The sequence below is a fragment of the Ranitomeya imitator genome, chromosome 3 (genome assembly GCF_032444005.1).
Source record: "Ranitomeya imitator isolate aRanImi1 chromosome 3, aRanImi1.pri, whole genome shotgun sequence".
In the NCBI taxonomy this organism is placed as follows: domain Eukaryota; kingdom Metazoa; phylum Chordata; class Amphibia; order Anura; family Dendrobatidae; genus Ranitomeya; species Ranitomeya imitator.
Genome location: NC_091284.1, coordinates 777,512,852 through 777,532,585, shown reverse-complemented (window position 1 = coordinate 777,532,585; position 19,734 = coordinate 777,512,852). Strand labels below are relative to the sequence as shown.

The following is a 19,734-nucleotide window of genomic DNA, read 5'->3' as shown; positions in this document are numbered from 1 at the left end:
TGGGCAAGATACGGGCCCGGCAGATGGAACCTGTGGCGATGTTGATGCCTGCTGCGGCCCCTCCTCCTCCTCTGCTTCAGAACTGCTGCCGCCTGCACCCTGTTCCCCCAATGGCTGCCAATCGGGGTCAAGAACTGGGTCATCTAATAACTCTTCTTGTACCTCCTGCGCAACTTCGTCTGTGTCACCGTGTCGTTCGGTGGTATAGCGTTCGTGATGGGGCAACATAGTCTCATCAGGGTCTGATTCTTGATCAGCACCCTGCGAGGGCAATGTTGTGGTCTGAGTCAAAGGACCAGCATAGTAGTCTGGCTGTGGCTGTGCGTCAGTGCACTCCATGTCAGATTCAATTTGTAATGGGCATGGACTGTTAACTGCTTCACTTTCTAAGCCAGGGACGGTATGTGTAAAGAGCTCCATGGAGTAACCCGTTGTGTCGCCTGCTGCATTCTTCTCTGTTGTTGTTTTTGCTGAAGAGGACAAGGAAGTGACTTGTCCCTGACCGTGAACATCCACTAACGACGCGCTGCTTTTACTTTTACCAGTTTCACGAGATGAGGCAAAAGAGCTAGAGGCTGAGTCAGCAAGATAAGCCAAAACTTGCTCTTGCTGCTCCGGCTTTAAAAGCGGTTTTCCTAATCCCAGAAAAGGGAGCGTTCGAGGCCTTGTGTAGCCGGACGACGAACCTGGCTCCACAGCTCCAGACTTAGGTGCAATATTTTTTCCCCCACGACCACCTGATGCTCCACCACTACCACTACCCTCATTACCAGCTGACAATGAACGCCCCCGGCCACGACCTCTTCCACTAGACTTCCTCATTGTTTTAAAAACGTAACCAAACTAACGTTATTTGTTGCAGTCACACAACTTACACGGTGAGCTATAACTTCAGTATGATTTAGCTACCCCTTTACAGGTTGGTGAGACCACAGCGAAAATCAGGCCCAATGTTACACACTCTTTTTTTGGTGGCTGCAAATTAGAGAGATGCCCCACACGCAGGACTGTCACTGAAGCACAAATGTTAATATTAATGTCACACTATTATTTTTTTTTTATTTTTATTTTTTTCAGGAACACTTTAGAAACCCCCCAAAAAAAAAAAAATAGATTTTTGCAGGGAGAATTTAGAAAACAAATGTAACAAACTATATGCTTTCTATGGGCCACTGAGTGAGAGATGACGCACACAGGAATCAGGAGTGGCACACAAGCCCAGAGGCCAATATTTTTCTACCAATGATTGATGGAGTTATTTTCTCTGGTAGATTTTGGAACCCAAATCAAGGAAAAAAAATGTAGGCTTTCTATGGACCACAATTGGAGAGAGAGAGAGAGAGAGATGGCACACCCAGGAGTCAAGACTGGCACACAAGCAGAAAGGCCAATATTAATCTCCCACTGTTTTTTTTTTGTTTTGTTTTTTTTTTTTTTTCAGGGAGACTTTAGAAAAAAAAATAATAAAAAAAATATGATTTTATCAGGAAGAATTTAGAAACCAAATAAAATAAAATGATTTTTTCAGGGAGAATTTATAAAACAAATAAAACCAAAAATAGGCGTTCTATGGCCCACTGACTGAGAGATGACGCACCCAGGAGTCAAGACTGGCACACAAGCAGAAAGGCCAATATTAATCTCCCACTGTTTTTTTTGGTTGTTTTTTTTTTTTTTTTTTTCAGGGAGACTTTAGAAAAAAAAATAATAAAAAAAATATGATTTTATCAGGAAGAATTTAGAAACCAAATAAAATAAAATGATTTTTTCAGGGAGAATTTATAAAACAAATAAAAACAAAAATAGGCGTTCTATGGCCCACTGACTGAGAGATGACGCACACAGGAGTCAGGAGTGGCACACAAACCCAGAGGCCAATATTTTTCTACCAATGATTGATGTAGTTATTTTCTCTGGTAGATTTTAGAACCCAAATCAAGGAAAAAAAATATAGGCTTTCTATGGACCACAATTGGAGAGAGAGAGAGAGAGAGAGAGAGAGAGAGAGAGAGAGAGAGAGAGATGGCACACCCAGGAGTCAAGACTGGCACACAAGCAGAAAGGCCAATATTAATCTCCCACTGTTTTTTTTGGTTGTTTTTTTTTTTTTTTTTTTCAGGGAGACTTTAGAAAAAAAAATAATAAAAAAAATATGATTTTATCAGGAAGAATTTAGAAACCAAATAAAATAAAATGATTTTTTCAGGGAGAATTTATAAAACAAATAAAACCAAAAATAGGCGTTCTATGGCCCACTGACTGAGAGATGACGCACCCAGGAGTCAAGACTGGCACACAAGCAGAAAGGCCAATATTAATCTCCCACTGTTTTTTTTGGTTGTTTTTTTTTTTTTTTTTTCAGGGAGACTTTAGAAAAAAAAATAATAAAAAAAATATGATTTTATCAGGAAGAATTTAGAAACCAAATAAAATAAAATGATTTTTTCAGGGAGAATTTATAAAACAAATAAAACCAAAAATAGGCGTTCTATGGCCCACTGACTGAGAGATGACGCACCCAGGAGTCAAGACTGGCACACAAGCAGAAAGGCCAATATTAATCTCCCACTGTTTTTTTTTTTTTTTTTCAGGGAGACTTTAGAAAAAAAAATAATAAAAAAAATATGATTTTATCAGGAAGAATTTAGAAACCAAATAAAATAAAATGATTTTTTCAGGGAGAATTTAGAAAACAAATAAAACCAAAAATAGGCGTTCTATGGCCCACTGACTGAGAGATGACGCACACAGGAGTCAGGAGTGGCACACAAACCCAGAGGCCAATATTTTTCTACCAATGATTGATGTAGTTATTTTCTCTGGTAGATTTTAGAACCCAAATCAAGGAAAAAAAATATAGGCTTTCTATGGACCACAATTGGAGAGAGAGAGAGAGAGAGAGAGAGAGAGAGAGAGATGGCACACCCAGGAGTCAAGACTGGCACACAAGCAGAAAGGCCAATATTAATCTCCCACTGTTTTTTTGGTTGTTTTTTTTTTTTTTTTTTCAGGGAGACTTTAGAAATAAAAATAATAAAAAAAATATGATTTTATCAGGAAGAATTTAGAAACCAAATAAAATAAAATGATTTTTTCAGGGAGAATTTAGAAAACAAATAAAACCAAAAATATGCGTTCTATGGCCCACTGACTGAGAGAGAGAGAGAGATGGAACGCTTAGTACTGGCACACAAGCCCAAAGGGCAATATTAATCTCCCTTTTTTTTTCCAGGGAGAATTTCTGAAACCCAAAAAAAAAATAAAATAGGCTTTCTATGGCCCACTATTTGTGAGAGAGATGGGACGCTCAGGACTGGCACAGATGGCACGCTCAGGACTGGCACAGAAGCCCAGAGGCCAATATTAATCTCCCTTTTTTTCTGGGAGAATTTATAAAACCAAAAAAATATTTAAATAGGCTTTCTATGGCCCACTATTTGTGAGAGAGATGGCACGCTCAGGACTGGCACAGATGGCACGCTCACAACTGGCACACAAGCCCAGAGGCCAATATTAATCTCCCTTTTTTCAGGGAGAATTTCTAAAACCCAAAAAAAAAATAAAATAGGCTTTCTATGGCCCACTATTTGTGAGAGAGATGGGACGCTCAGGACTGGCACAGATGGCACGCTCAGGACTGGCACAGAAGCCCAGAGGCCAATATTAATCTCCCTTTTTTTCTGGGAGAATTTATAAAACCAAAAAAATATTTAAATAGGCTTTCTATGGCCCACTATTTGTGAGAGAGATGGCACGCTCAGGACTGGCACAGATGGCACGCTCACAACTGGCACACAAGCCCAGAGGCCAATATTAATCTCCCTTTTTTCAGGGAAAATTGATAAAACAAAAAAAAAAATTAAATAGGCTTTCTATGGCCCACTATTTGTGAGAGAGATGGCACGCTCAGGGCTGGCTGGCACAGATGGCACGCTCAGGACTGGCACACAAGCCCAGAGGCCAATATTAATCTCCCTTTTTTTCTGGGAGAATTTATAAAACCAAAAAAATATTTAAATAGGCTTTCTATGGCCCACTATTTGTGAGAGAGATGGCACGCTCAGGACTGGCACAGATGGCACGCTCACAACTGGCACACAAGCCCAGAGGCCAATATTAATCTCCCTTTTTTCAGGGAAAATTGATAAAACAAAAAAAAAAATTAAATAGGCTTTCTATGGCCCACTATTTGTGAGAGAGATGGCACGCTCAGGGCTGGCTGGCACAGATGGCACGCTCAGGACTGGCACACAAGCCCAGAGGCCAATATTAATCTCCCTTTTTTTCTGGGAGAATTTATAAAACCAAAAAAATATTTAAATAGGCTTTCTATGGCCCACTATTTGTGAGAGAGATGGCACGCTCAGGACTGGCACAGATGGCACGCTCACAACTGGCACACAAGCCCAGAGGCCAATATTAATCTCCCTTTTTTCAGGGAAAATTTATAAAACAAAAAAAAAAATTAAATAGGCTTTCTATGGCCCACTATTTGTGAGAGAGATGGCACGCTCAGGGCTGGCACAGATGGCACGCTCAGGACTGGCACACAAGCCCAGAGGCCAATATTAATCTCCCTTTTTTTCAGGGAGAATTTATAAAACCAAAAAAAAAAATAAATAGGCTTTCTATGGCCCACTATTTGTGAGAGAGATGGCACACTCAGGACTGGCACACAAGCCCAAAGGCCAATATTAATCTCCCACTGTATTTTTATCAGGGAGAATTTATACACCCCACAAAAAAAAATACAGAAAAATGAAAAGGCTTTCTATGGCCCACTATGTGAGAGAGATGGCACACACAGGGATGGCACTCTAGCAGAAATGCCAAATTGCCAATCTTAATCTCCCACCAAAAAAAAAAAAAAAAAAAAAAACAGGGAATGTCCTACAATTACTATCTCCCTGCCTGCAGTAATCTCAGCCAGGTATGGCAGGCAGCTACTATCTCCCTGCCTGCAGTAATCTCAGCCAGGTATGGCAGGCAGCAATAAGGAGTGGACTGATGCACAAGTGAAATAAAAAGTGTGGACAAACAAAAAAGATAGCTGTGCAGAAAGGAAGGAACAAGAGGATTTGTGCTTTGAAAAAAGCAGTTGGTTTGCACAGCGGCGTACACACAGCAATGCAGCTATCAGGGAGCCTTCTAGGGCAGCCCAATGAGCTACAGCGCTGAGGGGAAAAAAAAAAAAAAAAAAACTTCCACTGTCCCTGCACACCGAGGGTGGTGTTGGACAGTGCAAATCGCTGCAGCACAAGCGGTTTTGTGGTTAATGGACCCTGCCTAACGCTATCCCTGCTTCTGACAAAGCGGCAGCAACCTCTCCCTAAGCTCAGATCAGCAGCAGTAAGATGGCGGTCGGCGGGAACGCCTCTTTATAGCCCCTGTGACGTCGCAGACAGCAAGCCAATCACTGCAATGCCCTTCTCTAAGATGGTGGGGACCAGGACCTATGTCATCACGCTGCCCACACTCTGCGTTTACCTTCATTGGCTGAGAAATGGCGCTTTTCGCGTCATTGAAACGCGACTTTGGCGCGAAAGTCGCGTACCGCATGGCCGACCCCGCACAGGGGTCGGATCGGGTTTCATGAAACCCCGACTTAGCCAAAAGTCGGCGACTTTTGAAAATGTTCGACCCGTTTCGCTCAACCCTACTTGGGACCACTTAGCAACAGTCCAGTGCTGCTTCTCTGTAGCCCAGGTCAGGCGCCTCTGCCGCTGTTTATGGTTCAAAAGTGGCTTTACCTGGGGAATGCGGCACCTGTAGCCCATTTCCTGCACACGCCTGTGCACGGTGGCTCTGGATGTTTCCACACCAGACTCAGTCCACTGGTTCCCCAAGGTCTGGAATCGGTCCTTCTCCACAATCTTCCTCAGGGTCCGGTCTCCTCTTCTCGTTGTACAGCGTTTTCTGCCACATTGTTTCCTTCCAACAGACTTACCATTGAGGTGCCTTGATACAGCACTCTGGGAACAGCCTATTTGTTGAGAAATTTCTTTCTGGGTCTTACCCTCTTGCTTGAGGGTGTCAATGATGGCCTTCTTGACATCTGTCAGGTCGCTAGTCTTACCCATGATGGGGGTTTTGAGTAATGAACCAGGCAGGGAGTTTATAAAAGCCTCAGGTATCTTTTGCATGTGTTTAGAGTTAATTAGTTGATTCAGAAGATTAGGGTAATAGGTCGTTTAGAGAACCTTTTCTTGATATGCTAATTTATTGAGACAGGTTTTTTGGGTTATCAGGAGTTGTATGCCAAAATCATCAGTATTAAAACAATAAAAGACCTGACAAATTTCAGTTGGTGGATAATGAATCTATAATATATGAAAGTTTAATTGTAATCATTACATTATGGTAAATAATGAAATTTAACACTATATGCTAATTTTTTGAGAAGGACCTGTATACCGCTCATAAACTTAAGGTTAAGATTGCTGAACACATACATGATGCCATCCCTGATTCTTTTGAAAAGAAAGTGTTCTCTGTCCGGGCTATGCAGACATATTCTTGAGAAGCACAAAGGGGATAGTTCATTAATTGTTGGAGGCAGTGAAAGGGTTAACTGTCCAATTGGGCCAAACGCCTTGTAAAATGTGAAGCATTTTGGATTCTAACGTTGGACACCAGAATGCCTGATGCTTTACGTTTCAAAACAGATCTCATATCTGCATCAATGGAGCAGTTTTGTTTTTTCATCTATACATTTTTCCAGGGCTATGAAGTATAAAATGGACCGGCTCCCTAAAATATACAACAAATTGGGTACAGTATTTAAGTGAAGGATGTGCTGAAAATTTTTTTATTTTTTTTTCTTCAAGAACTTGGGAAATTTACATAATGTCCTATATATCTGATCTGACATTAAGAGGGGGAAGGGGTGTTTGCGAGACGTCACAATTGATCCCTCATCTACAGCAGAGGTGCCCAACTCCAGTCCTCAAGGCCCACCAACAGGTCAGGTTTTCAGGATTTCCTTTGCATTGCACAGGTGATGCAATTATTACCTGGGCAAGACTAAGGAAATCCTGAAAACATGACATGTTGGTGGGCCTTGAGGACTGGAGTTGGGGACCCCTGAGCTACAGGATTGAGACCCCAGCGTTTCATACAATAGTGCTCAAGAACAGTTTTGAACGTAGCAAAGGCTTACATGCTCGACCCACTCCATTCATTGTCAAAGGGACTTCGGGAAAAAGTCAAGTAAAAATCTTGGCTATTAAGGGGGGGGGGGGGGGTCGATCATGCAGACCTTTGCCATGTTCCAATCGGGGCGCTGTAGAGCCACATTCTCGGGGTGCCAGGGCCCAGCTCTCAGGATTCTATGGATAGGGGAGAACTTGAAATTTTAGGGAAAACTTCTTTGCGCAATGCCTACAGTGCAATTCCTTCAGCTGCTCCACTAGGTTCCCATCTTACCATGTATAGATCTGTAACTCACTAGACGGGACATTTCCCCGTAGGAATTCATCCATTCGGTGATGTCTTCCGTTGTTGGTAGTAAACACTCTCAACAGAAGAGGACAAGTCTGGAGGAACACAACAGGGAGGATTAAGTACAGCAAAGTGCCATATTCTGCAGCATCCATCCACTCTATCATCACAGATGTGTATCTCACTTTCAGATAAACGCTATCGCCTCAAATTCATCATTTGCAATTTGTGATATCCACTTTTTTGGTGTCGTATGCTCTGACCATTTTGCACCAAATTCTTAAACATGGCACATGTGTTTCATGAATTTGCCACAAAGTTACTATTGATCTTCTATTTTTGTCTTTATAAATGGCTTAAATCTTACAGAAAATAAGGATTATATACTAAAAAAGGAGCAAATTTCTCCAGAAAACCGAACAAACTGCAGTTAACCGGCGCCTAGTTCTGTAACGGTCTGGGAAGAGCCAGCCGGACGGGGGATGGGCTAGTCTTGTCTCGTGACTGGACCATTAAAGCACATTTTCTCTGAAACACTGGTGCGTTTCAGATCATGTGATTGCTGAGGGAACAGGAGCTGATGGGTGACGGACGCGGACAGCTCTGAGAGCAGGAGGGTGCGAGGCGGGCTCCGCAGGGTGGGGGGCGAGGGGGTGCGAGACGGGCTCCGCAGGGTGGGAGGAGAGGGGGTGGGGGCGGGCTCCGCAGGGTGGGAGGAGAGGGGGTGGGGGGCGGGCTCCGCAGGGCGAGAGGACAGGGGGTGGGGGGCAGGCTCCGCAGGGCGAGAGGACAGGGGGTGGGGGGCGGTCTCCGCAGGGTGAGAGGCGGGGGGGTGAGAGGCGGGCTCCGCAGGGTGGGAGGAGAGGGGGTGGGAGGAGAGGGGGTGGGAGGAGAGGGGGTGGGAGGCGGGCTCCGCAGGGTGGGAGGAGAGGGGGTGGGGGGCGGGCTCCGCAGGGTGGGAGGAGAGGGGGTGGGGGGCGGGCTCCGCAGGGTGAGAGGCGGGGGGTGAGAGGCGGGCTCCGCAGGGTGGGAGGAGAGGGGGTGGGAGGAGAGGGGGTGGGAGGCGGGCTCCGCAGGGTGGGAGGAGAGGGGGTGGGGGGCGGGCTCCGCAGGGTGGGAGGAGAGGGGGTGGGAGGAGAGGGGGTGGGCTCCGCAGGGTGGGAGGAGAGGGGGTGGGCTCCGCAGGGTGGGAGGAGAGGGGGTGGGAGGAGAGGGGGTGGGAGGAGAGGGGGTGGGAGGAGAGGGGGTGGGGGGCGGGCTCCGCAGGGTGGGAGGAGAGGGGGTGGGAGGAGAGGGGGTGGGAGGAGAGGGGGTGGGGGGCGGGCTCCGCAGGGTGAGAGGACAGGGGGTGGGGGGCGGTCTCCGCAGGGTGAGAGGCGGGGGGGGGGGGGTGAGAGGCGGGCTCCGCAGGGTGGGAGGAGAGGGGGTGGGAGGAGAGGGGGTGGGGGGCGGGCTCTGCAGGGTGAGAGGACAGGGGGTGGGGGGCGGGCTCCGCAGGGTGAGAGGAGAGGGGGTGGGAGGCGGGCTCCGCAGGGTGGGAGGAGAGGTTCTCCGCAGGGTGAGAGGGGGTGGGAGGAGAGGTTCTCCGCAGGGTGAGAGGGGGTGGGAGGAGAGGTTCTCCGCAGGGTGGGAGGAGAGGGGGTGGGGGGCGGGCTCCGCAGGGTGGGAGGAGAGGGGGTGGGAGGAGAGGCGGGCTCCGCAGGGTGGGAGGAGAGGGGGTGGGGGGCGGTCTCCGCAGGGTGGGAGGAGAGGGGGTGGGAGGAGAGGGGGTGGGGGGCGGGCTCCGCAGGGTGGGAGGAGAGGGGGTGGGGGCCGGTTAACGCAGGGTGGGAGGAGAGGGGGTGGGGGCCGGGATCCGCAGGGTGGGAGGCGAGCGAGGGGGCGGGCCCCGCAGGGTGGGAGGCGAGCGAGGGGGCGGGCTCCGCAGGGTGGGAGGCGAGCGAGGGGGCTGGCTCCGCAGGGTGAGAGGAGAGGGGGTGGGGGGCGGTCTCCGCAGGGTGGGAGGAGAGGGGGTGGGGGCCGTTTTCCGCAGGGTGGGAGGAGAGGGGGTGGGGGCCGGTTAACGCAGGGTGGGAGGAGAGGGGGTGGGGGCCGGGATCCGCAGGGTGGGAGGCGAGCGAGGGGGCGGGCCCCGCAGGGTGGGAGGCGAGCGAGGGGGCGGGCTCCGCAGGGTGGGAGGCGAGCGAGGGGGCGGGCTCCGCAGGGTGGGAGGCGAGCGAGGGGGCGGGCTCCGCAGGGTGGGAGGCGAGCGAGAGGGCGAGCTCCGCAGGGTGGGAGGCGAGGGAGGGGGCGGGCCCCGCAGGGTGGGAGGCGAGCGAGGGGGCGGGCTCCGCAGAGTGGGAGGCGAGCGAGAGGGCGGGCCCCGCAGGGTGGGAGGCGAGCGAGGGGGCGAGCTCCGCAGGGTGGGAGGCGAGCGAGGGGGCGGGCTCCACAGGGTGGGAGGCGAGCGAGGGGGCGGGCTCCACAGGGTGGGAGGCGAGCGAGGGGGCGGGCCCCGCAGGGTGGGAGGCGAGCGAGGGGGCGAGCTCCGCAGGGTGGGAGGAGAGGGGGTGGGGGGCGGGCCCCGCAGGGTGGGAGGCGAGCGAGGGGGCGGGCTCCGCAGGGTGGGAGGCGAGCGAGGGGGCGAGCTCCGCAGGGTGGGAGGCGAGCGAGGGGGCAGGCTCCGCAGGGTGGGAGGCGAGCGAGGGGGCAGGCTCCGCAGGGTGGGAGGCGAGGGGGCGAGCTCCGCAGGGTGGGAGGAGAGGGGGTGGGAGGAGAGGGGGTGGGAGGAGAGGGGGTGGGAGGAGAGGGGGTGGGAGGAGAGGGGGTGGGGGGCGGGCCCCGCAGGGTGGGAGGCGAGCGAGGGGGCGGGCTCCGCAGGGTGGGAGGCGAGCGAGGGGGCGAGCTCCGCAGGGTGGGAGGCGAGCGAGGGGGCAGGCTCCGCAGGGTGGGAGGCGAGCGAGGGGGCGGGCCCCGCAGGGTGGGAGGCGAGCGAGGAGGCGGGCTCCGCAGGGTGGGAGGCGAGCGAGGGGGCGGGCTCCGCAGGGTGGGAGGCGAGCGAGGGGGCGGGCTCCGCAGGGTGGGAGGCGAGCGAGGGGGCGGGCTCCGCAGGGTGGGAGGCGAGCGAGGGGGCAGGCTCCGCAGGGTGGGAGGCGAGCGAGGGGGCGGGCCCCGCAGGGTGGGAGGCGAGCGAGGGGGCGGGCTCCGCAGGGTGGGAGGCGAGCGAGGGGGCGGGCTCCGCAGGGTGGGAGGCGAGCGAGGGGGCGGGCTCCGCAGGGTGGGAGGCGAGCGAGAGGGCGGGCTCCGCAGGGTGGGAGGCGAGCGAGGGGGCGAGCTCCGCAGGGTGGGAGGCGAGCGAGGGGGCAGGCTCCGCAGGGTGGGAGGCGAGCGAGGGGGCGGGCTCCGCAGGGTGGGAGGCGAGCGAGAGGGCGGGCCCCGCAGGGTGGGAGGCGAGCGAGGGGGCGAGCTCCGCAGGGTGGGAGGAGAGGGGGTGGGGGGCGGGCCCCGCAGGGTGGGAGGCGAGCGAGGGGGCGGGCTCCGCAGGGTGGGAGGCGAGCGAGGGGGCGAGCTCCGCAGGGTGGGAGGCGAGCGAGGGGGCAGGCTCCGCAGGGTGGGAGGCGAGCGAGGGGGCGGGCCCCGCAGGGTGGGAGGCGAGCGAGGAGGCGGGCTCCGCAGGGTGGGAGGCGAGCGAGGGGGCGGGCTCCGCAGGGTGGGAGGCGAGCGAGGGGGCGGGCCCCGCAGGGTGGGAGGCGAGCGAGGGGGCAGGCTCCGCAGGGTGGGAGGCGAGCGAGGGGGCAGGCTCCGCAGGGTGGGAGGCGAGCGAGGGGGCGGGCTCCGCAGGGTGGGAGGCGAGCGAGGGGGCGGGCTCCGCAGGGTGGGAGGCGAGCGAGGGGGCGGGCTCCGCAGAGTGGGAGGCGAGCGAGAGGGCGGGCCCCGCAGGGTGGGAGGCGAGCGAGGGGGCGAGCTCCGCAGGGTGGGAGGCGAGCGAGGGGGCGGGCTCCACAGGGTGGGAGGCGAGCGAGGGGGCGGGCTCCACAGGGTGGGAGGCGAGCGAGGGGGCGGGCCCCGCAGGGTGGGAGGCGAGCGAGGGGGCGAGCTCCGCAGGGTGGGAGGAGAGGGGGTGGGGGGCGGGCCCCGCAGGGTGGGAGGCGAGCGAGGGGGCGGGCTCCGCAGGGTGGGAGGCGAGCGAGGGGGCGAGCTCCGCAGGGTGGGAGGCGAGCGAGGGGGCAGGCTCCGCAGGGTGGGAGGCGAGCGAGGGGGCAGGCTCCGCAGGGTGGGAGGCGAGCGAGGGGGCGGGCCCCGCAGGGTGGGAGGCGAGCGAGGGGGCAGGCTCCGCAGGGTGGGAGGCGAGCGAGGGGGCGGGCCCCGCAGGGTGGGAGGCGAGCGAGGGGGCGGGCTCCGCAGGGTGGGAGGCGAGCGAGGGGGCGGGCTCCGCAGGGTGGGAGGCGAGCGAGGGGGCGGGCTCCGCAGGGTGGGAGGCGAGCGAGAGGGCGAGCTCCGCAGGGTGGGAGGCGAGCGAGGGGGCGGGCCCCGCAGGGTGGGAGGCGAGCGAGGGGGCGGGCCCCGCAGGGTGGGAGGCGAGCGAGGGGGCGAGCTCCGCAGGGTGGGAGGCGAGCGAGGGGGCGAGCTCCGCAGGGTGGGAGGCGAGCGAGGGGGCAGGCTCCGCAGGGTGGGAGGCGAGCGAGGGGGCGGGCTCCGCAGGGTGGGAGGCGAGCGAGGGGGCGAGCTCCGCAGGGTGGGAGGCGAGCGAGGGGGCAGGCTCCGCAGGGTGGGAGGCGAGCGAGGGGGCAGGCTCCGCAGGGTGGGAGGCGAGCGAGGGGGCGGGCCCCGCAGGGTGGGAGGCGAGCGAGGGGGCAGGCTCCGCAGGGTGGGAGGCGAGCGAGGGGGCGAGCTCCGCAGGGTGGGAGGCGAGCGAGGGGGCAGGCTCCGCAGGGTGGGAGGCGAGCGAGGGGGCAGGCTCCGCAGGGTGGGAGGCGAGCGAGGGGGCGGGCCCCGCAGGGTGGGAGGCGAGCGAGGGGGCAGGCTCCGCAGGGTGGGAGGCGAGCGAGGGGGCGGGCCCCGCAGGGTGGGAGGCGAGCGAGGGGGCGGGCTCCGCAGGGTGGGAGGCGAGCGAGGGGGCAGGCTCCGCAGGGTGGGAGGCGAGCGAGGGGGCGGGCCCCGCAGGGTGGGAGGCGAGCGAGGGGGGCGGGCTCCGCAGGGTGGGAGGCGAGCGAGGGGGCGGGCTCCGCAGGGTGGGAGGCGAGCGAGGGGGCGGGCTCCGCAGGGTGGGAGGCGAGCGAGAGGGCGAGCTCCGCAGGGTGGGAGGCGAGCGAGGGGGCGGGCCCCGCAGGGTGGGAGGCGAGCGAGGGGGCGGGCTCCGCAGGGTGGGAGGCGAGCGAGGGGGCGAGCTCCGCAGGGTGGGAGGCGAGCGAGGGGGCGAGCTCCGCAGGGTGGGAGGCGAGCGAGGGGGCAGGCTCCGCAGGGTGGGAGGCGAGCGAGGGGGCAGGCTCCGCAGGGTGGGAGGCGAGCGAGGGGGCGGGCCCCGCAGGGTGGGAGGCGAGCGAGGGGGCAGGCTCCGCAGGGTGGGAGGCGAGCGAGGGGGCGGGCCCCGCAGGGTGGGAGGCGAGCGAGGGGGCGGGCTCCGCAGGGTGGGAGGCGAGCGAGGGGGCGGGCTCCGCAGGGTGGGAGGCGAGCGAGGGGGCGGGCTCCGCAGGGTGGGAGGCGAGCGAGAGGGCGGGCTCCGCAGGGTGGGAGGCGAGCGAGGGGGCGGGCCCCGCAGGGTGGGAGGCGAGCGAGGGGGCGGGCTCCGCAGGGTGGGAGGCGAGCGAGGGGGCGAGCTCCGCAGGGTGGGAGGCGAGCGAGGGGGCGAGCTCCGCAGGGTGGGAGGCGAGCGAGGGGGCAGGCTCCGCAGGGTGGGAGGCGAGCGAGGGGGCGGGCTCCGCAGGGTGGGAGGCGAGCGAGGGGGCGGGCTCCGCAGGGTGGGAGGCGAGCGAGGGGGCAGGCTCCGCAGGGTGGGAGGCGAGCGAGGGGGCGGGCTCCGCAGGGTGGGAGGCGAGCGAGGGGGCAGGCTCCGCAGGGTGGGAGGCGAGCGAGGGGGCGGGCCCCGCAGGGTGGGAGGCGAGCGAGGGGGCGGGCTCCGCAGGGTGGGAGGCGAGCGAGGGGGCGGGCTCCGCAGGGTGGGAGGCGAGCGAGGGGGCGGGCTCCGCAGGGTGGGAGGCGAGCGAGGGGGCGAGCTCCGCAGGGTGGGAGGCGAGCGAGGGGGCGAGCTCCGCAGGGTGGGAGGCGAGCGAGGGGGCAGGCTCCGCAGGGTGGGAGGCGAGCGAGGGGGCGGGCTCCGCAGGGTGGGAGGCGAGCGAGAGGGCGGGCCCCGCAGGGTGGGAGGCGAGCGAGGGGGCGAGCTCCGCAGGGTGGGAGGAGAGGGGGTGGGGGGCGGGCCCCGCAGGGTGGGAGGCGAGCGAGGGGGCGGGCTCCGCAGGGTGGGAGGCGAGCGAGGGGGCGAGCTCCGCAGGGTGGGAGGCGAGCGAGGGGGCAGGCTCCGCAGGGTGGGAGGCGAGCGAGGGGGCGGGCCCCGCAGGGTGGGAGGCGAGCGAGGAGGCGGGCTCCGCAGGGTGGGAGGCGAGCGAGGGGGCGGGCTCCGCAGGGTGGGAGGCGAGCGAGGGGGCGGGCCCCGCAGGGTGGGAGGCGAGCGAGGGGGCAGGCTCCGCAGGGTGGGAGGCGAGCGAGGGGGCAGGCTCCGCAGGGTGGGAGGCGAGCGAGGGGGCGGGCTCCGCAGGGTGGGAGGCGAGCGAGGGGGCGGGCTCCGCAGGGTGGGAGGCGAGCGAGGGGGCGGGCTCCGCAGGGTGGGAGGCGAGCGAGAGGGCGAGCTCCGCAGGGTGGGAGGCGAGCGAGGGGGCGGGCCCCGCAGGGTGGGAGGCGAGCGAGGGGGGCGGGCTCCGCAGGGTGGGAGGCGAGCGAGGGGGCGGGCTCCGCAGGGTGGGAGGCGAGCGAGAGGGCGGGCCCCGCAGGGTGGGAGGCGAGCGAGGGGGCGAGCTCCGCAGGGTGGGAGGAGAGGGGGTGGGGGGCGGGCCCCGCAGGGTGGGAGGCGAGCGAGGGGGCGGGCTCCGCAGGGTGGGAGGCGAGCGAGGGGGCGAGCTCCGCAGGGTGGGAGGCGAGCGAGGGGGCGAGCTCCGCAGGGTGGGAGGCGAGCGAGGGGGCGAGCTCCGCAGGGTGGGAGGCGAGCGAGGGGGCAGGCTCCGCAGGGTGGGAGGCGAGCGAGGGGGCGGGCTCCGCAGGGTGGGAGGCGAGCGAGAGGGCGGGCTCCGCAGGGTGGGAGGCGAGCGAGAGGGCGGGCTCCGCAGGGTGGGAGGCGAGCGAGGGGGCGAGCTCCGCAGGGTGGGAGGAGAGGGGGTGGGGGGCGGGCCCCGCAGGGTGGGAGGCGAGCGAGGGGGCGGGCTCCGCAGGGTGGGAGGCGAGCGAGGGGGCGAGCTCCGCAGGGTGGGAGGCGAGCGAGGGGGCAGGCTCCGCAGGGTGGGAGGCGAGCGAGGGGGCGGGCTCCGCAGGGTGGGAGGCGAGCGAGGGGGCGGGCTCCGCAGGGTGGGAGGCGAGCGAGGGGGCAGGCTCCGCAGGGTGGGAGGCGAGCGAGGGGGCGGGCTCCGCAGGGTGGGAGGCGAGCGAGGGGGCAGGCTCCGCAGGGTGGGAGGCGAGCGAGGGGGCGGGCCCCGCAGGGTGGGAGGCGAGCGAGGGGGCGGGCTCCGCAGGGTGGGAGGCGAGCGAGGGGGCGGGCTCCGCAGGGTGGGAGGCGAGCGAGGGGGCGGGCTCCGCAGGGTGGGAGGCGAGCGAGGGGGCGAGCTCCGCAGGGTGGGAGGCGAGCGAGGGGGCGAGCTCCGCAGGGTGGGAGGCGAGCGAGGGGGCAGGCTCCGCAGGGTGGGAGGCGAGCGAGGGGGCGGGCTCCGCAGGGTGGGAGGCGAGCGAGAGGGCGGGCCCCGCAGGGTGGGAGGCGAGCGAGGGGGCGAGCTCCGCAGGGTGGGAGGAGAGGGGGTGGGGGGCGGGCCCCGCAGGGTGGGAGGCGAGCGAGGGGGCGGGCTCCGCAGGGTGGGAGGCGAGCGAGGGGGCGAGCTCCGCAGGGTGGGAGGCGAGCGAGGGGGCAGGCTCCGCAGGGTGGGAGGCGAGCGAGGGGGCGGGCCCCGCAGGGTGGGAGGCGAGCGAGGAGGCGGGCTCCGCAGGGTGGGAGGCGAGCGAGGGGGCGGGCTCCGCAGGGTGGGAGGCGAGCGAGGGGGCGGGCCCCGCAGGGTGGGAGGCGAGCGAGGGGGCAGGCTCCGCAGGGTGGGAGGCGAGCGAGGGGGCAGGCTCCGCAGGGTGGGAGGCGAGCGAGGGGGCGGGCTCCGCAGGGTGGGAGGCGAGCGAGGGGGCGGGCTCCGCAGGGTGGGAGGCGAGCGAGGGGGCGGGCTCCGCAGGGTGGGAGGCGAGCGAGAGGGCGAGCTCCGCAGGGTGGGAGGCGAGCGAGGGGGCGGGCCCCGCAGGGTGGGAGGCGAGCGAGGGGGCGGGCTCCGCAGGGTGGGAGGCGAGCGAGGGGGCGGGCTCCGCAGGGTGGGAGGCGAGCGAGAGGGCGGGCCCCGCAGGGTGGGAGGCGAGCGAGGGGGCGAGCTCCGCAGGGTGGGAGGAGAGGGGGTGGGGGGCGGGCCCCGCAGGGTGGGAGGCGAGCGAGGGGGCGGGCTCCGCAGGGTGGGAGGCGAGCGAGGGGGCGAGCTCCGCAGGGTGGGAGGCGAGCGAGGGGGCGAGCTCCGCAGGGTGGGAGGCGAGCGAGGGGGCGAGCTCCGCAGGGTGGGAGGCGAGCGAGGGGGCAGGCTCCGCAGGGTGGGAGGCGAGCGAGGGGGCGGGCTCCGCAGGGTGGGAGGCGAGCGAGAGGGCGGGCTCCGCAGGGTGGGAGGCGAGCGAGAGGGCGGGCTCCGCAGGGTGGGAGGCGAGCGAGGGGGCGAGCTCCGCAGGGTGGGAGGAGAGGGGGTGGGGGGCGGGCCCCGCAGGGTGGGAGGCGAGCGAGGGGGCGGGCTCCGCAGGGTGGGAGGCGAGCGAGGGGGCGAGCTCCGCAGGGTGGGAGGCGAGCGAGGGGGCAGGCTCCGCAGGGTGGGAGGCGAGCGAGGGGGCGGGCCCCGCAGGGTGGGAGGCGAGCGAGGAGGCGGGCTCCGCAGGGTGGGAGGCGAGCGAGGGGGCGGGCTCCGCAGGGTGGGAGGCGAGCGAGGGGGCGGGCTCCGCAGGGTGGGAGGCGAGCGAGGGGGCAGGCTCCGCAGGGTGGGAGGCGAGCGAGGGGGCGGGCTCCGCAGGGTGGGAGGCGAGCGAGGGGGCGGGCTCCGCAGGGTGGGAGGCGAGCGAGGGGGCGAGCTCCGCAGGGTGGGAGGCGAGCGAGGGGGCAGGCTCCGCAGGGTGGGAGGCGAGCGAGGGGGCGGGCTCCGCAGGGTGGGAGGCTAGCGAGAGGGCGGGCCCCGCAGGGTGGGAGGCGAGCGAGGGGGCGAGCTCCGCAGGGTGGGAGGAGAGGGGGTGGGAGGAGAGGGGGTGGGGGGCGGGCCCCGCAGGGTGGGAGGCGAGCGAGGGGGCGGGCTCCGCAGGGTGGGAGGCGAGCGAGGGGGCGAGCTCCGCAGGGTGGGAGGCGAGCGAGGGGGCAGGCTCCGCAGGGTGGGAGGCGAGCGAGGGGGCGGGCCCCGCAGGGTGGGAGGCGAGCGAGGAGGCGGGCTCCGCAGGGTGGGAGGCGAGCGAGGGGGTGGGCTCCGCAGGGTGGGAGGCGAGCGAGGGGGCGGGCTCCGCAGGGTGGGAGGCGAGCGAGGGGGCGGGCTCCGCAGGGTGGGAGGCGAGCGAGGGGGCAGGCTCCGCAGGGTGGGAGGCGAGCGAGGGGGCGGGCCCCGCAGGGTGGGAGGCGAGCGAGGGGGCGGGCTCCGCAGGGTGGGAGGCGAGCGAGGGGGCGGGCTCCGCAGGGTGGGAGGCGAGCGAGGGGGCGGGCTCCGCAGGGTGGGAGGCGAGCGAGAGGGCGGGCTCCGCAGGGTGGGAGGCGAGCGAGGGGGCGAGCTCCGCAGGGTGGGAGGCGAGCGAGGGGGCAGGCTCCGCAGGGTGGGAGGCGAGCGAGGGGGCGGGCTCCGCAGGGTGGGAGGCGAGCGAGAGGGCGGGCTCCGCAGGGTGGGAGGCGAGCGAGGGGGCGGGCTCCGCAGGGTGGGAGGCGAGCGAGGGGGCGGGCTCCGCAGGGTGGGAGGCGAGCGAGGGGGCAGGCTCCGCAGGGTGGGAGGCGAGCGAGGGGGCGGGCTCCGCAGGGTGGGAGGCGAGCGAGAGGGCGGGCTCCGCAGAGTGGGGGGGGGTTATGAAGTAGAGTAACTGGTCCCTGACAGTCTGACCCTTTGTAAGAAATAACCGTTGACCGTTGGTTCATTCATTCATTTGAACGGACGAGAGAGAAGAGCGCGCTCGTCGCAATCGCTCAAAGCCGCACGTGTATAGCGAACGGCTCCCTCACCTTCTCCCGGTCAATCGGTTTCTCCGGTTCTTTTTTTATCTCCTCCTGCGTCACCCGCGACTCTACCGCCATTTTCTCCAGTTTTACAGCAGCAGGGAAAATCCTCGCGTCCAGCGGACCGAAACACTCTCCACTTCCGGTGTCCGCCACGTTACGTGATGACGACATCCCCAAACGTCTGACGTCGGCTTCTCATCTGGCACTGAGCTAAGATCTCTATGGTAACGCACAGTGCGTAGTGACGTATGCACAGTGACGCTGGGGGAGTGCTACGTTCGGCGCTGTAGTCACTGCTGCGGTGCAGGCCCGTCCCAGGATTGTGCGCACTGCACTCTATGCAATTGCGCTGCTTTTTTTTTACTGCAATTTTCACAAATTTTTGCAATTATTAAAAAAGAAAAAATGTGGTTTGAGTGTCGCTTCAGGAAAATGCAGCAAAAGAAGCATCGTGGCTCCATGGTCTGAATATACCCTCAGACCTTCACACCTTTGTGGGTTTTTTGGTGCTTGTAAAAAATTCCAATAATGTCATAGTTTTTTTTTTTCTAACAATTATATTAGCAACATGGTGTAAAAGCGGTTCTGTAACACTGGCAGGTCTCATACATTGCAGGGCTGGGACATTACAATGCATCAGAGGAATATTAAAGTCCCATAGAGGGACTACGTGTAAAAAAAAATTAAAAGAAATGAAAAAATATACCAAAAAATATGTACATTTATGTAAAAAAAAGTAATAAAATTAAAACTATACCAATAAATGTATATTTATGTAAAATAAAGTAATAAAACATGAAAAAATATGATACCAATAAATATGTATATTTATGTAAAAAAAAATAAAGTAATAAAAAATATGCCAATAAATATGTATATTTCAGTAAAAAAAAAAAGTAATAAAAATATACCAATAAATATGTATATTTATGTAAAAAAAAGTAATAAAATTAAAAATATACCAATAAATGTATATTTATGTAAAAAAAAGTAATAAAAAATGAAAAAATATGATACCAATAAATATGTATATTTATGTAAAAAAAATAAAGTAATAAAAAATATGCCAATAAATATGTATATTTCTGTAAAAAAAAATAAAAAAAATAAAGTAATAAAAATATACCAATAAATATGTATATTTATGTAAAAATAAAGTAACAAAAAATAAAAAAAATATACCAATAAATATATTTATGTAAAAAAACAGTTATTTAAAAAAAAATGAAAAAATATACCAATAAATATGTATATCTATGTAAAAAAGTAAAGTAATAAACAAATTATACCAATAAATATGTATATTTATGTAAAAAAAAAATTGACAGAGGTTGAGTCAACTTTAATCCATGTCAACTGGCTGCAAGTGTGATTTAGTTATTGCCAACACCTGTTGGGTGCCACAGGTAAGTTACAGGTGCTGTTAATTACACAAATTAGAGAAACATCACATGATTTTTCGAACAGAGCCAATACTTTTGTCCACCCCCTTTTTTATGTTTGGTGTGGAATTATATCCAATTTGGCTTTAGGACAATTCCTTTTATGTTTTTTCATTTAAGACAAATTAAATGAAGATAATAATACCAAAGAATTTGTGTTTGCAATCATTTTCAGGAAGAAACTGAGTATTATCTGACAGAATTGCAGGGGTGTCAATACTTTTGACTATGACTGTGACTCCATCAGTGAACACCATAAAAAGTGATGTAAACTGTAGTTTTTTGGAATAATGGATAAGGTGCACCTACAATGTATCATATAACAATAAGAGAAGATATAAATCTCAGGGTGCTACCCCTTGTATGGAAGATAAAGGTGCAAGCAGAGGAGGAAAAGACCAATGAAAAATTGGTGTGCAAACTCGA

At 59.8% G+C, this 19,734-nt stretch overlaps 1 protein-coding gene across 1 annotated transcript in view; it reads right to left on the bottom strand.

Moving 5' to 3' along the window:
• The window catches only part of SAP18 (Sin3A associated protein 18), a 30,424-nt gene extending 12,348 nt beyond the window's left edge, over positions 1 to 18,076 (bottom strand). Inside the window, exons 1-2 of the mRNA XM_069759106.1 lie at positions 17,870 to 18,076; positions 7,426 to 7,535 (exon numbers count right to left, since the gene is read on the bottom strand). Coding sequence (XP_069615207.1) covers positions 7,426 to 7,535; positions 17,870 to 18,037 — 278 coding nt within the window. The 5' untranslated portion in view covers positions 18,038 to 18,076. The remainder of the gene's footprint in view (positions 1 to 7,425; positions 7,536 to 17,869) is intronic.
• Positions 18,077 to 19,734: the final 1,658 nt, after the last annotated feature.